Here is a 14,183-nt window from a genome sequence, read left to right as displayed (position 1 = left end):
AGTGGATCTTGAATTTTGATAGTTTTTAATATTCCTTTAACAGGTATTTCTAGTGTATATCAAGTCATTTATACAGAGTAGCAGATCAAAATGGACCTAGTAATGTCCCAAGTGAATGCAAAGTTCAATTATGTTTACCCAACATTTCATCAGAAATGTATTTTAAAAATTTACAATGTTTGCTAAATACACTTTAATAGCTGTTTTGTTTGTTTACTTGCGCAATGTTGCAATAAATTTTATTTTAACCTTTTAACTACTTATTTGGTTGTTTGCCAAATATAATAAAATGGTTCATTGGTTTATTTTGATTGGTTCAATAGAATTAATAGAACTATCCTGTTTGATAAAATCACACTGAAGAAATACTTTTATTTCTACTTTATTTAATCTAAACACACATAAACTACATGTGCACAGTGATATGTAAATTGTGCAAAAAGTGGATAAATTGTGCCAATACTTTTCAACATGATTCAAATTAAATAGTGCAGGTAATTCATGGTATCAGTAATTTGGCAAGACTGCCAATAGATTCAGTAACTTGCAGCAACTTCAATGATTGAATTTAAACAATTCCAGTAGTTTTTAAGTTTATCTTGGCACAGGTACAGGTCCCCTCATGTTCATTGTGAATTCTCGTGAAGATTTTAATAGATGATTTCTATAATCCATAGTATCCGACCAGTTGTCACGATTTTTATGAAGAGCTGTGTTCTTGTTGCATTCATAGTGGAACTCTGGCCCTTTTGATTCGTACCTGTGGTAAGGAATGCCCCAAGTTGTACAAGCTTAATGTGTTACAGCTTACGAGCATCATAAATTCTAGCATTAAAACAACAGCCCGATTTTAGAATTTATTTTTGTAAATATTTAAACTGTATTGCATCGACTCTGCAGAGTTTTGATATCTTTAAACTAAGTTAATGCTTCATGCTTGTAATAATTTAGTGGGATCGATTTTTAGGTGGTTGGGGTTGTTCATCTTTTCCCCATATGTTCTATCTTAAGTAGGACTTTTTATAACTTAGCTTCACTCACCACTTAGGTTTGGGGCCTCTTATTCTTTCCAATTCAGATTCCCGTTTAAGTTGAAGAAGATATTCTTCTTCTACTCGAAGACGTTCCAATCTTAGCCTGGCGATTGTATTAATATTATGTATCTCATTTCTTGGGGGGTAATAATTCAATTACGAGGGGCATGTGTTCGATGTTGTCATACTATCATATTACGAATGAAAGGTCGACCTTGTCCTATTTATATATAATATTGCGCCATGTAACCCCATACTATCTGATTCACTTTCTATGTATAGAACAGAAAAAGATGGATTATATTTCAATTTAAGTCAAGGGCTTTTAGTTCCTAAAGTGCTGGGTCGTAACCAAGGATATTCTAAATGTTGATACTCATGTGTGCAGATGTGTGTCCTTAAAAATTTAACATTCATTGGCAGTTGAGCCCTGTAACAGCAATTGTTGTAGCCCCCTTAGAAAAATCGAGGAATAGTAAGTGCTATTCAAGTATTTAATGCTACAACATTATAATACAAACTTTGCCAGCTTTTGTTGATAAGGTGAATTCTCCACTAAAGCTCTCCTCGTGTCAATCTGATCAGCAGCTCGTAGAAACGATAGTTCCAAGTGTCCTGGTTGTGGCTGAACCTTTAAAAATAAATCCAAACAATTTCAGTATTTTTTTCTATTTCATGTGGTTGAGGTTCCGCGTATCACGCCAAGGGTTCTAGGATTTAGGCCACGATTGGCCCATTACCCCAACACCCAGAGTAAAACAATTTCAGTTATTTTTTTTTCACATACAACTGTATTTCATCTTTTGTTTTTTAAACATTTTTTACCAAACCTTTTTCTTACAGTAAAAAAGTAAGACCTTATTAATTCAAAACAATAAAGAGGTGGAAATTAACAGCAGACAGTGGAGTTTTACGTAATTAGTTTTATTCTGCAAACTGTATTGCCCTTAAAATAAAGATATAAGGTGTCTAAGGGTGCGCCTTTAACACAATGCTCTTTTTTTAACACAAACGTATCATATTTAAAATTCACAGTCCAAACTCACAGTAGGGCGAACATATCCTGCCCCCCCTCTTGTCTTTGCTAGTGGAAGAGACTTAGAAAGATCTATTTCATCCCAAACACTTCTTACTTCTTTATCACGATGTCCAGTTGCTGTAGCTGGGCGTTTTCTCATTGGAGATCTTCCCCTGAAGGATGGAATACCAGAATCAACACTAAGTGATGTCATCAAGCAATGCAGTGTGATAGCGTCATAGATTTTTATCAATAAGTGTTTGGAATAGCATTCATGTTTTGTTTTTTTAATTTCACATTAAAATTAATACTTGGTAATGCTCTGACACCAATTCATCCAATTAGAATTTCTACATCAAATTTGCACCTTTTTCTTTTAACTGAAGGTTGTAATATGCAGTTACCCATATATACATCCTTGCAGAGGAAATTTTAATAATCTCATCCTAGTTTATTTATTTCGGTAACTTTTATACCTCTTTTTAACTGGTGGTGGGGGTTGCGCGCTTGCGTTGGCTCGTGATGAAGTTGGCATCCAAGCAGGAAGAGGAGACGGTGATCTATCTCGTGCACGGGATTTATTTCGTGAGCGACTCATGCGTGATGTGATTGGGAAGCTTTTGTTTAATCTAGCATCAAGGGATCTGAGGAGCAGTGGTGGATGTTAAACTTGAATTAAATGAACTGATTTGAATGTGTGGATCCAACAGAGTAAGATTATATACTTTATAAGTGATGCAACAATAAAACTGGACAAAATTGTGGAGCTGTAGTAATCTAATAGAGCAACAAAAGTAGACTTTGTTGGGTGGGACATTAAGGCTAAATCTCTGTTAAGGCATGTCTAACTATAACCCTTTAAATATTTTTAAAATATCTGAACTTTGAACATTAAACTTATTTGTAGAGATTAAAATATTATACCATCAAAATATTGAATTTTTAACTTTTTGGAGATTAAAATATTGTACAAAACAAAATACACTTGTTCTAACAATTGTCATTTTTCAATATTAAAAACTTCCAAAACAAATAAACTTGCGCGATTCTCACAGGTTAATTATACCTTGATCTAAACCTAGCAGATTTGGCTTTCTCTTTATCCTGAGGTTGGACTGGAAACTTTGGGGGAAGAAGGGATCGGACTCCCACGATGTGAGGAGCGCTAAGTCGGATCGGAAAGTTTTTCTCATTCGATGCGAGATCGACTGCTGTGAGTTGCCCTGTTACATCCTGTTTGTAGTTTAGTTTTTTTATAGAGCTGATTGAGATGTTGGTAGAACGCATGGTCTTAAAAAGGTCAGACATGTCCCAGTTTTTATTTAACGCAGGTGATTCATGTGAGTGGGGTTATCTCTAGCTTTCACAATGTTAAAATAATTTTAAAGAATAATTAACTCCTTATTTTAAACATGTCTCAGTGACATCATAATCACCTTTGTTGCGATTTCCGCTCCGTATCTTCCAATGCTACGATTAACTGGGGAAACCCCCCTCCTGGTAACCCCCAAGCTCTGCATCATGGGGTAATCCCCCATAGGTTTGGTTCGATGTTTGGGGTCACTAAACCACTTGGGGTCATAAGGTCGCGTGTGACTGACAGCTTCATGATCGTCACGTTGGAGTAAATGCGTAAGTTCTGGATCTTCATCTCCACTGTGATGTAATAATGTAAGTATCATGTGTGACTGTGATGTAATGAAAGTCCTAAAATCAATTTGATAATAAGTTTGAAAGAGATGTACAGGCAACTTCGCGCATTTATTTTTACGAAAGCCTTAAACCCCTACCCTTGTAGCATTAAACCTTTATGTAAAATTTTAACAACCTGTTAAAATTGCAAGCGTTTCCTTGGCTGTCCAAATCTTCCCCAAGAAAAATCTCAGTTTTTCCGTAATTTTCTCTCAAACTTTCATTGAGATTTTCCAAATCAAACTTTAGTTCGTTTAGAGAGTGTTCCAGTTCTTCAATACTTGGATTGCCTTTTTTTGAACCTTTGTATTATTATAATATAATTGCATTTACAATATACGTTTAAACACATGCTAATATAGAACAAAAATTTAAAAATATAGAAACATATTAAACATGTGAGCAAGATAATCTTTGTATGGTACTACCAGTTTAGGCTGGAGCGCTTGAAATAAATATTGGTACTAAAAGAGCTATAAAATAAACTATATTTTTTTTTCTATCATTTCAAGAACTTTCTTAAGTCCCCGCTAAATTTAAGTTACCACTTATGTGGCCTTCCTATATAAATTCCCCACCCTTGAGGATACTTATATAAACCAACAAATTACCTGATAAATTAAGGCTACTACTCAAGTTCTTGCTGGTCAAAGTTTTCTGCGTGTTGCTTAAATAATCATCAGACTTTTGCCTATAATAAACAAGAGTGGGCGTAATTTTCGCGCACTAAATGTATTGACAATTTTAGTAATGTTAAACACATTGTAAATGTACCTTATTGGCGTTTTTCGTCCTTGCAAAACAAAATCACCATCAGGATTTCTTGTGTCTTCAAAATCCGCCATTTTAAAGTATCATATCGGCTTTACATGATAAGTTAAGTACATTAATTAAAAGCCTATTAACTAACCAAACAACTCGTAGCGTCGCGTTGGTAAGTCTCCAAGACAACACTCACTGAAGCGTGCCATTGCGCCATAGATAAAATATATATTTCGCCATACATTCGTAAACTTTGCGGTATTGGACGGATAAAGACTGTTTTGATAACTAATCTGTTGTCTGTTGTGTATAGCTTTCCCCAAAATACAAAAATTGTAGGTATGACCCTCACAGGTACTCTTTTGCAATAGGCATTTGCTCGTAAATTCACTGTTATAAAAATTAACTATATAGAATAATTCCAACGTGTACTAAAAGCACATTTTATTTCAAAGAAACTTATTCTGACATTCGCTAATACAACATGCATCTGCACACGCATAACCAATGTGAGAGCCTTTTAGAAATGCAATCGATAAATATGTTGTTGCTTATACCAGTATAAAGGTGTACAATGCATCGATTTTTGTAAAAAAGAAAGCATATGGGTTTATATAGAGTATAGACAAACCAAAGTTAGTATAGACCAAGTTAGGAAACGGCGCTCGTGTCCGCCATTACGGAGCCCACAGAGCGTCAATCGCCTATACAAATGCATGGTCGGCATGTGTTCATTTAGTCCTTGTAAGCTATACAAAGCAAGAAAACACGTATAGCGGCTGTTTTAACGTTTAAAATATAATTTCTAATATAAATCTTGTTATATAATATTAAACCTAGGAATTAATGTGAAGTAAATTAATATTTTGACTGGTTTTCGGCGACCAGTGTGGTTTAACAGGGTAATTTACTTGGCGATTAAAACTAGCAGCAATCAGCTTAGTTTACATAATAGTATATGATCATACCTACGAATCTACAGAGCCATTCTTTACTACATTTATAACCCAACATGAGTGGTAATGCAGCCCCAAACTGCTTAAGTACTAGCAGATAAGGTGTTCGCGTTTTCCGATTTCATAAAGACCCGGAACGCAGAAAAGGTAGCTCACTAATTCAAGCAGAGGACCAAAAATAGTAACTCAGTATTGTTTTCCTCAATGTCACTTCGATATTAGGCAAATTTTACACAGATACCTTAAGTTTCGTTGCCGGGTATACGTGTTAAGTTTGTGAGCCCAAAAGTAAAATCACGGCAATTTACATGCAAAACTGCAGCTAGATACACCAGTTTATGGTAATGTTATGCGTTTTTGTTTGTATTTTTATATTTTAAACATGTTCTTTTTTGTTTTTGGTTAGTAAACTTGATATTTTCTGTTTTTTTACTCTTTAATTGATTGAATGTTCAATAAAAGTTGATTATTTTTGTGAGGTTTATTATTGTGATAAGATATAACATTAGTAGAAAGCCATTTTTACGCGCAGAAGTGCTTGGTTTTTAAAAAATCGCAATATTTAAACGAAAAACAGCACCCAGCAATGATAAAATGCTATGTCGTGGGCTCCGTAATGGTGGCGTCTATGACGTCATAGACGCGCGACAATGGATAACAAGACTCGTTGTTTTACAATCCGTTTCCTAACTTGGTCTATACTAACTTTGAGACAAACCAGAGCCATAGAAATACCGAGTAGTCCAACCCATTGTTACGTAAAACACAAATTGAACGGTAATTTGGGTCCAAAATAACACAGTAGGTATAGGGAAAATGTATGTTTTTCGGTAAATTACAGAAAAACTTGGGCCTAAAAACAAATTTAAAGGTTGAAAAATGTAAAAAACATGTGTTATTTGTTTTCTGTGTCAAAAAAAGTCAAAAATTAGAATTAGAAGCGGTTGATTTTCGACATTTTAGTCATTTAATGCGGCTAAATTTATACATTTTTTCTAAAAAATGTTTGGTAAGGTAAATAGAAGCTGTTTTACACCTTCCCACAATAGGAAAACACAAACAAAACTTAACAAGTTCGTTTAAACCCATTGTCAAAGTCACCACTTTTGCTCTATTTTGGACCCACATAGACGGCAGTTGGACTACTCGGTGTTTATACGACTCTGAGACAAACAAGCCAAATATCCCTCTTGCAAAAAACCCGGGTATTTCCCTCGGGTAAAAAAACAGCGCTCTACAAAACGGCACAACAACTACAAAACCTGCAGACATACGCTGTCTTTATCAAAACGTACTTATTTTATTATTTGTTTTGTTAAATTTTTCCTTCTGAATGCAGATTTATTATTACAGTTGTAATATTCGTATGAGTTTATGTTTCTCTTGTATCTGCCAACAACATCGTACATCGTTCTACGATTCGCCTTTAGTGGAATGAAAACAACGCATCACAATGCCTAAGGTTATTTTAAAACTTTTTATCCTCAATTGTATCTTTTTCTCTGTCAAAAAAATAATTTTAATGTAATTTACGTTAGCGTAGTCGTAAAAACGACTCCCGCGGTCACTTTTGAATCTCCGTCTACTCTATTTGAATTCTTTTTTAAACATAGTCAACAAAAAAACATTTTATTAACATTTGCATTGAATTTGTAACTATGCGTCGTCTGCATTGCATTACGCAGGTCACTTTTTACAGTGCATTACGCAGGCGATTGCGCGTTCTTTTATACGTTATACGTTAATTCATCATATAGGTGTGTCGTCATAACGTCTTTAGCTTTTAGAGTTACACATTACGATACTTGAATCGTGCTACAGTGGTGTAAACACCCTTTTGTAAAGAGACGTTTGAGCTCTAGTGACGCAAAACGAGGCTTGAGCTCCAGTGGTGCAAAACGCACTCTTGCAGAGGCGGCATTCCAATAGTTCCCGTTGGCGCAATAATACGGACGTCATTGGTTACGTGGTACTTTGATGCCCGAGGTCTATTTTAGCCACAAACAGAAACCTATATATAGGCATCATACATACTAGCAACTCTCCACAGTTGTATACATCATGCCTATTGCCCAGCAACTTCATATCCATGGCGTTGCCATCTACTCATACTTACCTATATTTCACTTACAAATAAAATTATGAAAACTTCCCTATTTTTTACAGAATTCGATAAAAAATATCAAGCTATTCTGGGATGGTATATACAAAACAGCTTTGCCAATATGTAAGATATTAATCGTGTTATATATTTTATGTTAAAACAATACTTTTATTGTAGCCTAAACAAAAATAAAATGAAAAAAACTTTTTATAACCAGCCTTTAAATTGAAATGGGTTTTTAGTTTCTACACCAAAACTTGTAGTAACATTTCCTGGCTTTAATTGATTTATTTTACAGATTACATTGGGCTTCTTCTTTCTAATGTTGGATGGGTCAGTTTAGAATTATTTATTTGTTTCAATTTTTTTGTTAACAATAATAATTTGTTACATGCCGTTATGTTACAACGGGAAAAAGTAATATCCCAAGTAAAATATTAAACGGGAAAAAGTAATATCCCAACTAAATATTAATAAAAAATAAAAATAAAAATTATATTGTGTAAAGTAAATTCAATAATTCTGTACTTCAGCTCTTTATCTTATAATTATGTAATATTGTTTATTGCCTGCTATCATTGAAAAAAGAATCAAATTATTAGATGTTGAGTTTTAAACTTTAATTTTCAATCATTAGGACTCATACTACAGGAAGCAACCCCAGTTGGTGTGTGTTGATTTGAACAACAACAATCGACAGAAAAGCCAACTTTCCTTTGTAGAAATTCTCATGTTAAAGTTATCCACAATGGAAAAGGAAACAGATGTGAATGCCTGTTTTCCCTGTGAGCCTACAGTGTACATTGTGCGTGATGCAGTTTACCGATCTTGTGAAGAATTCATCTATGTTGCTGGTTGCTCCAACTTCAAAACTTGTGTCCATCTTTGTTCTGAGGAGTTTAAAGATCGAAGTAAAGATGCTTACCTCCATCTTTTACTATCTTCTGCAGTGGAACAGGGGGAGACATCAAGATCAAAAACCATCCCATTCAAAAATCTTCTTGCAGCAAATTTTGTTGTAAATCACCTTCCAGATTCTTCTTTTTACAGAGTTTTGGAATCCACATCAAACAATCTTCTCAAATACCAAGAATTTCTTGAATTTTGTTGTTATCTTCTCAACCGAAACAACTTCCATTGTGCGTTTGCTCTTTCTTTGTCCAACCAAATTGATCCAATATTATTGGAGAAGAAAAGAAAGCAAGCCGTGTATTTTCTTCGAAACCAATTAAATCGTAAGTTGCATACCCTAACTTTCATTTTGCTTACAGAGTAAAATACAGAGATAGAAATTGATGGTAAAACAACATTTGTTATCATGCATCAATATAGAGACAACATATAAAGAAAAGGGTGAAGGCAAAATTACATTCATCCAAACATTTATATTTTAGATAAAAGTCCAAAAAACAATCAAGAGTTGGAAGTATTAAATGAATGCACAAAACTAATTGGCAGTGCTGAATTGAACAAAATGACAAATAACCAACGAAATGTGATCAATTTAAAATCTGTTCGTGTTTTCTGCTTTCCAAATGAGGTATTGTTTTTTATCTGTTGGGTTTTGCTGTTGTATTATATTAACTTTATGATGTGTTATTTATAACTTCTGTGCACTGTTACCATTTACTGCATTATAGCATTATTTCTGATTTAATGTTTGTTTTAATGCACAGCAAAACATTAAGGATGATGGATCTGTTGTTAACAGGCAAGTTAAACTATTTTAACAACGGTATTTGAGTTTAGTATGTAGCGATTGTTATATGCATGAACAAAAGATGGTATTTGTCCTCGTGTGGCAAAGAAACTCTGGTTGAAACTCTGGTTGTTATAACAAAGAAACTCTGTTTGTTATAAAACACGTGTGTTCTATTTAACACATCTTGTTTCAACTAAGGGGTTACCATGTATGCAACTTTGTGGGTGATTGATTGTTATTTTCCTTTTTTTATTTTACTGGCGATTTAGAAAACCCATTAATGACCACTGGGTTGGAGCAATTGTTGTCTTACCCAAAGACACATACACTCACATTGGTGACAACATTGAGCCCTAATCCGGTGTATTCTGGTTAAAAGGCGATGCTGTAACCACTGAGTCAGTAAATGTGTGTTGTATATTATATACTTATGGTGGTATTTGTGTTAAACAGTGCTAAAGACCCCCCTGGTCAGCGCAGCTTCTACATTCCACCGGGTGATTCTGCAATGGAATCTTACAGACTCAGCACGTTCATGAAATATCCACAAGATACTCCAGTTAATCCAAGACATCTGGCAACTGCTGGTTTATACTTTACTGGGTATAAGGATAGGGTGAAATGCTTTTGGTGAGATATTACCTTTGCATCCCCTTTCCAATGTGTCCCAGGTTCTATAAATGTCTTGTTAACTAATGTATGAAGACTTACTGTTAAGAAGATCTGTCTGTGGATCAGAGGCTGTTACATAAAGGGTTAGGTATTTTCAGTAACCTGTACTAGTTACATAAATGCTGTCTTATTTCATAGACCTTTTGTCTGCGTTTGTCCAACAACATGTTTCATCATACACTCAAACTGAACAACAAAAGTTTTGAGTATATTTAGAATTAAATCAAATTAAACGAACCCGTTTTACATTCTATTATTATGAATGTTGAATGTAAGAATATCTGAAAAGTTTACACTTTCAAACTTATGTTTTCCTTCATTTCTCCTTTTATACATATGTTCCCCTTATTAGTTGTGGACTCGCAACGGAGCAATGGCAGTTTGGTGACGACGAGAAATCTCCTCGGTGGCACAGAAGCAATTGTGAATTCATTCAAGGGCACGATTGTGGAAATATCCCAATAGGTTTGCACTGTGTTGTTAAATATAAATTATTAATGGAATTAACAATACCAATATTTTTAGGTTCATGGGGTTGGATCCGACCAGATAACACAGCCAGGGTAAGTTATTCCTATAAATATTTATTCAGTCAAACCTTTATTATTTTATTTGTATTAAAACCTTTTCATTATTCACAGTATTTAATATACAACAATAATTACATAGCATTTGGTTGTGACTGGTTTTCAAATTATTTTATCCTATTCTGTGCCAAACTTTAATTAGATTTGTCACCTAATATAATTTAATCTTAATTCAGGCCCAACCACCACAACCACAGCAACATAATAACATTGTTGCCGGGAAAGCAACTTCCCTTCAAGGATCTTTTAGTCGTAAGTTATGAGACTTCAACATATTTATATCTAAACATATATATGTTAGTTCATAAGCTTTCTCTAAACTGCCAAGCATATTGAACAAAACTGAAACAGCTCTTCTGCCAAACTTATTTCGTGAAGTATCATTTATAAGAGTAGTTTACAGAACCTTTATTTTTTTTATAAAAACTTGAAATTTCAAACTGAAGTCTATTAGTATTTACAGAACTCTAAAAGAAAACAAGGCTGGAACAGAAAGTGGTAATAAAACATTGATACATGAAATAAATGAAAAGCTGCCTTTTGTACTCTTCATTTTATGATACCTTTTATCACTGCTCACTGGTGTTCATACTTTTTGGAATATTGAATTGGCAATATAAAAAGAGGAAAATTTTATGAATGTTACTTATTTAAACCTGGGTGGTAGGGCAAATAACATAAATATTGAATATGCAATATAACTTTATAATATACTCCACAGCTCCATTGGGAATTCCAATGCAAACTGCCACAGTTGTTCAACAACGCCGTACCCCTACTTTCCAGGTTAATTACTGCTTTATTAAAGTTTCTGTATTTTAACTTTCCAGTTATCTGTTACACACCAACTATTGTTCTTAAACTATAAACTGGTTGTTGCAACAATACACATTGGAATATAGTTAATTATAGAATTAAAATAGACAAATACAAAACAAATTGGTGGCCACTTTATTTATTATTACATTACTGAATGTAAAATCTTGTTTTTATCACCTAAACGGAAAGTAAGAATAATTAATTCCGTCGTATAAATTCTAATTTTCCAAGAATATTTACCTAAATAGAGAAAAAAATTTTTTCCAGAGAATTGAGTTGGCTACGATTTCATCTGTGTATCATGAACAAGTGCTTCGTAGTTTGGATCTCAAGAAAGAAGGGGAAAGAATGTAAGAATTTTAGGAATGATTACAATACAGTGTTTCCTCAGTTTTCAGGATCTTGTTTAAAGTAAAGTTTAGTTTTTCTTAATTGTTTATACAGTAGAGTGGGAAAGATGGGACAACTTTTAACTCTATTTTATTGTCCCATTTAGTAGAAAACAAAGAATATTCAAATAATTATAAAACCGTATCTTCACGACTTCCATAGACCGTTGTTTATTGTTTAAAACACAATCAAGATATTTGAATATTATGTGCTAAAGGTGTCTCATCCTCCCCCATACTACTATATTATAATTTTTTGTTTGTACGCCAAAGAGTTTTGAACAGAAAGTAAACAACATTCCAGGCTTTATTGGTGGAATCGACATTCTCATCTTATTAACTGTTCCTGTCCATAGTTTGGATTCTTATCTAGTGATTAGAATTTTACTAGTTCTTTCTAATAGGTTCTTGAAAATACCCTTGTATATATACATATAGCCACAAGCAATATATATATAAGCCTTTGCATGATGTGTTTGTGTTGCTTTTATGTTAAAAAGTTTTCGTTTGTTTAATAATTGTTCAAAATCAAATATTAGTTTAAGGTCATAAACGCCACCTTTGATCATTATGTTGTTTTTGTCTTGTGAAAGGTTGTATTAATATATTATTACAATTACAATGTATCTACGAAATTTATATTTTTTTATTTAAACACTTAAGCTTAACTTTCTTGTATAAAATGAAACTTCTCAAGACACTTTTGAATGAGAATAATGAGTATACCTTGATTTATCCTCGCCTGTGGGAGAAAACGATAGTGGTCACAACACAGGTGTTTTGTTTCATACACTTTGTGCCAGCTTATGAGTTACCATGTGTATATTTTTGTTAGCGATTGTTTTTTTCTTTTTGACCAAATTTGGACAACCCATCAGTGACCACTGGGTTGGAGCAGTTACCGCTAAGTGTTTTGGTAAAGGACACAAACGCCCAAAATGGTAGCAGCCACGAGCCTTGAAACCATAACCTCTGCGTTGTAGACAGGCTGGCGCCATGGCACAATGGTTCACACACCTTTTAGGGTTTAACAATGGAAAAAGGAACTTAATTTTGGGTTGCCCCTACAGAATGTAGATTGTTTTGTTCCAATTGGTTAACAATGTAAACCTATTCGGTAACCTGTGGTGCAATGTATTGTTCACTTTATTTATATATGCAAATTCTGTGTGTAAGTAACAATGATGTACTTTGGTATTTTTCTCTGAATGAGTGAATGTGAATTATTGTATCCTAGCGGGAAAATGACGCAACCACTTTGTTAGAGCAAATGCAGTTAAGTGTCTTGCCAAAATCAGATACACTTACGATGGTAGCAGCATCGAGACTCGAACCTGTCAACTAGGCAAAAAAATTCAGCATGGCTCGAAAGAAGAGAAATTTTTATTTTTGCATTTGTACTATTAGGTTGGCAAATACAATATAAAGTTCACGCATATTCAAATATGAATAGAAACCACGCAAATATTATTTATACTCCAAAGGTTCCTGCTAAGAAACCATTTAATTAATTCTATATTGACTTCACACATATTGCACCTTAGTGTATACTTACATTGTGAAACGGCTTGGCAACATTAAACACTTGAAAGTAATTAATTAATTGAAACTTTTGTTTCACTTGGTTTTGTAAAGCAAGCCCTTAGACTTAACTTTATCCTTGGACGACAAACGGAAAACGCACAATGTGGTTTAGACTTAATGTTGACTGTAAAATTAATTGCAATATTATTCACCTGAAAATCTATGTTGAATGCTCGTGTTTTGTAACAATAGTTATTGTGATTCACAGGAAATCATTTGAAAACTGGCCGACACAAAATCGAACTGTAAATCCGAGTGATTTGGCTCGTTCCGGCTTTTTTTACCTCGGTAATTTAGATCGAGTTCAGTGTTTCTCATGTGGAGGAGTGTTGCGCAACTGGAATTATGGGGATAATATTACAGCTGAACACAGGAGACACTTCCCACATTGCAGGTTTACAATTTGAAGACGTTTTACCCAATAAGCGTTTAGATATCATTTGTTTCGTGTCAGTTTTATTTATATTGGGGTTGTTAAAAACCAACAACAAAATATATGCGTACGACAATAGTCCTTTCAATTTCTACATTCTGCTTTTTTTTCCTAAGTACTGCACATTGATATTCAAATTTTTTATTCAGCTATTTACTTAATCTCTAAAATAGCTTCTATTAGGATAATGAGCCAATTCTGGCCTAAATCCTAGGACCCACACTACAGGACCTAACCTGCATAGAATCAAAATTATCTCCCATGCACCAATGATTTACAGAATGACTCAAGGAACGGAGAGCAATAACGTTCCTTCATCCTCACCACCGGAGGCCAGCAACGCTCCACGACGAAACATACAGGAACCTCCCGACCCCTCGGAATCTGAGCAGGTATGGACAATAATTTTGCAAGATCAACTTTTTACAAGA

General features: G+C 34.0%; 2 protein-coding genes across 7 annotated transcripts in view; one reads left to right on the top strand and one right to left on the bottom strand.

Annotated features, from left to right (window-relative positions):
• Window positions 1-366: 366 nt before the first annotated feature.
• On the bottom strand, window positions 367-5,104 carry LOC100177264. 2 transcript variants are annotated; one of them, XM_026839430.1, is made up of 10 exons: window positions 4,519-5,104; window positions 4,356-4,435; window positions 3,881-4,034; window positions 3,489-3,708; window positions 3,119-3,285; window positions 2,529-2,696; window positions 2,081-2,225; window positions 1,556-1,665; window positions 1,042-1,137; window positions 367-760 (listed from the first exon to the last, which is right to left on the bottom strand). In XM_026839430.1, exons 1-10 carry the CDS (start codon window positions 4,587-4,589, stop codon window positions 595-597), a joined length of 1,377 nt encoding a protein of 458 aa, XP_026695231.1. In that variant the 5' UTR covers window positions 4,590-5,104; the 3' UTR covers window positions 367-594. The 2 variants fall into 2 exon arrangements, with proteins under 2 accessions (XP_026695231.1, XP_002122315.1); XM_002122279.4 differs by having other exon boundaries at window positions 3,881-4,046; window positions 4,519-5,103.
• The window catches only part of zf(ring)-24 (zinc finger protein), a 21,428-nt gene continuing 10,878 nt past the window's right edge, over window positions 3,634-14,183 (top strand). For 3 of the 5 annotated variants that reach the window (XR_003397111.1, XM_026839420.1, XM_026839418.1), the window contains exons 1-15: window positions 3,634-3,723; window positions 6,816-6,924; window positions 7,629-7,689; window positions 7,865-7,899; window positions 8,204-8,801; window positions 8,961-9,106; window positions 9,243-9,277; window positions 9,722-9,898; window positions 10,293-10,405; window positions 10,466-10,503; window positions 10,704-10,779; window positions 11,249-11,313; window positions 11,614-11,696; window positions 13,528-13,713; window positions 14,033-14,144. Coding sequence is in view for 4 of the 5 variants with exons in the window: in XM_026839420.1 (XP_026695221.1) it covers window positions 6,916-6,924; window positions 7,629-7,689; window positions 7,865-7,899; window positions 8,204-8,801; window positions 8,961-9,106; window positions 9,243-9,277; window positions 9,722-9,898; window positions 10,293-10,405; window positions 10,466-10,503; window positions 10,704-10,779; window positions 11,249-11,313; window positions 11,614-11,696; window positions 13,528-13,713; window positions 14,033-14,144 (1,734 nt within the window). In the remaining variant the exon portion in view is untranslated. 5 annotated transcript variants of the gene reach the window in all.

The sequence above is a fragment of the Ciona intestinalis genome, unplaced genomic scaffold (assembly GCF_000224145.3).
Source record: "Ciona intestinalis unplaced genomic scaffold, KH HT000262.1, whole genome shotgun sequence".
Lineage (NCBI taxonomy): Eukaryota > Metazoa > Chordata > Ascidiacea > Phlebobranchia > Cionidae > Ciona > Ciona intestinalis.
This window is presented reverse-complemented; position numbering and strand designations above follow the sequence as displayed.

What these genes read in the sequence shown, in the direction of transcription:
- LOC100177264 (XM_002122279.4), bottom strand. Translation starts at nt 4,589, where the DNA reads ATGGCGGATTTTGAAGACACAAGAAATCCTGATGGTGATTTTGTTTTG. An exon ending in GAGCGGAAATCGCAACAAAG is followed by an intron (nt 3,286 to 3,488) that starts GTGATTATGATG and finishes AACTACAAACAG; the next exon opens with GATGTAACAGGGCAACTCAC. An exon ending in CAGGATATGTTCGCCCTACT is followed by an intron (nt 1,666 to 2,080) that starts GTGAGTTTGGAC and finishes TTATTTTTAAAG; the next exon opens with GTTCAGCCACAACCAGGACA.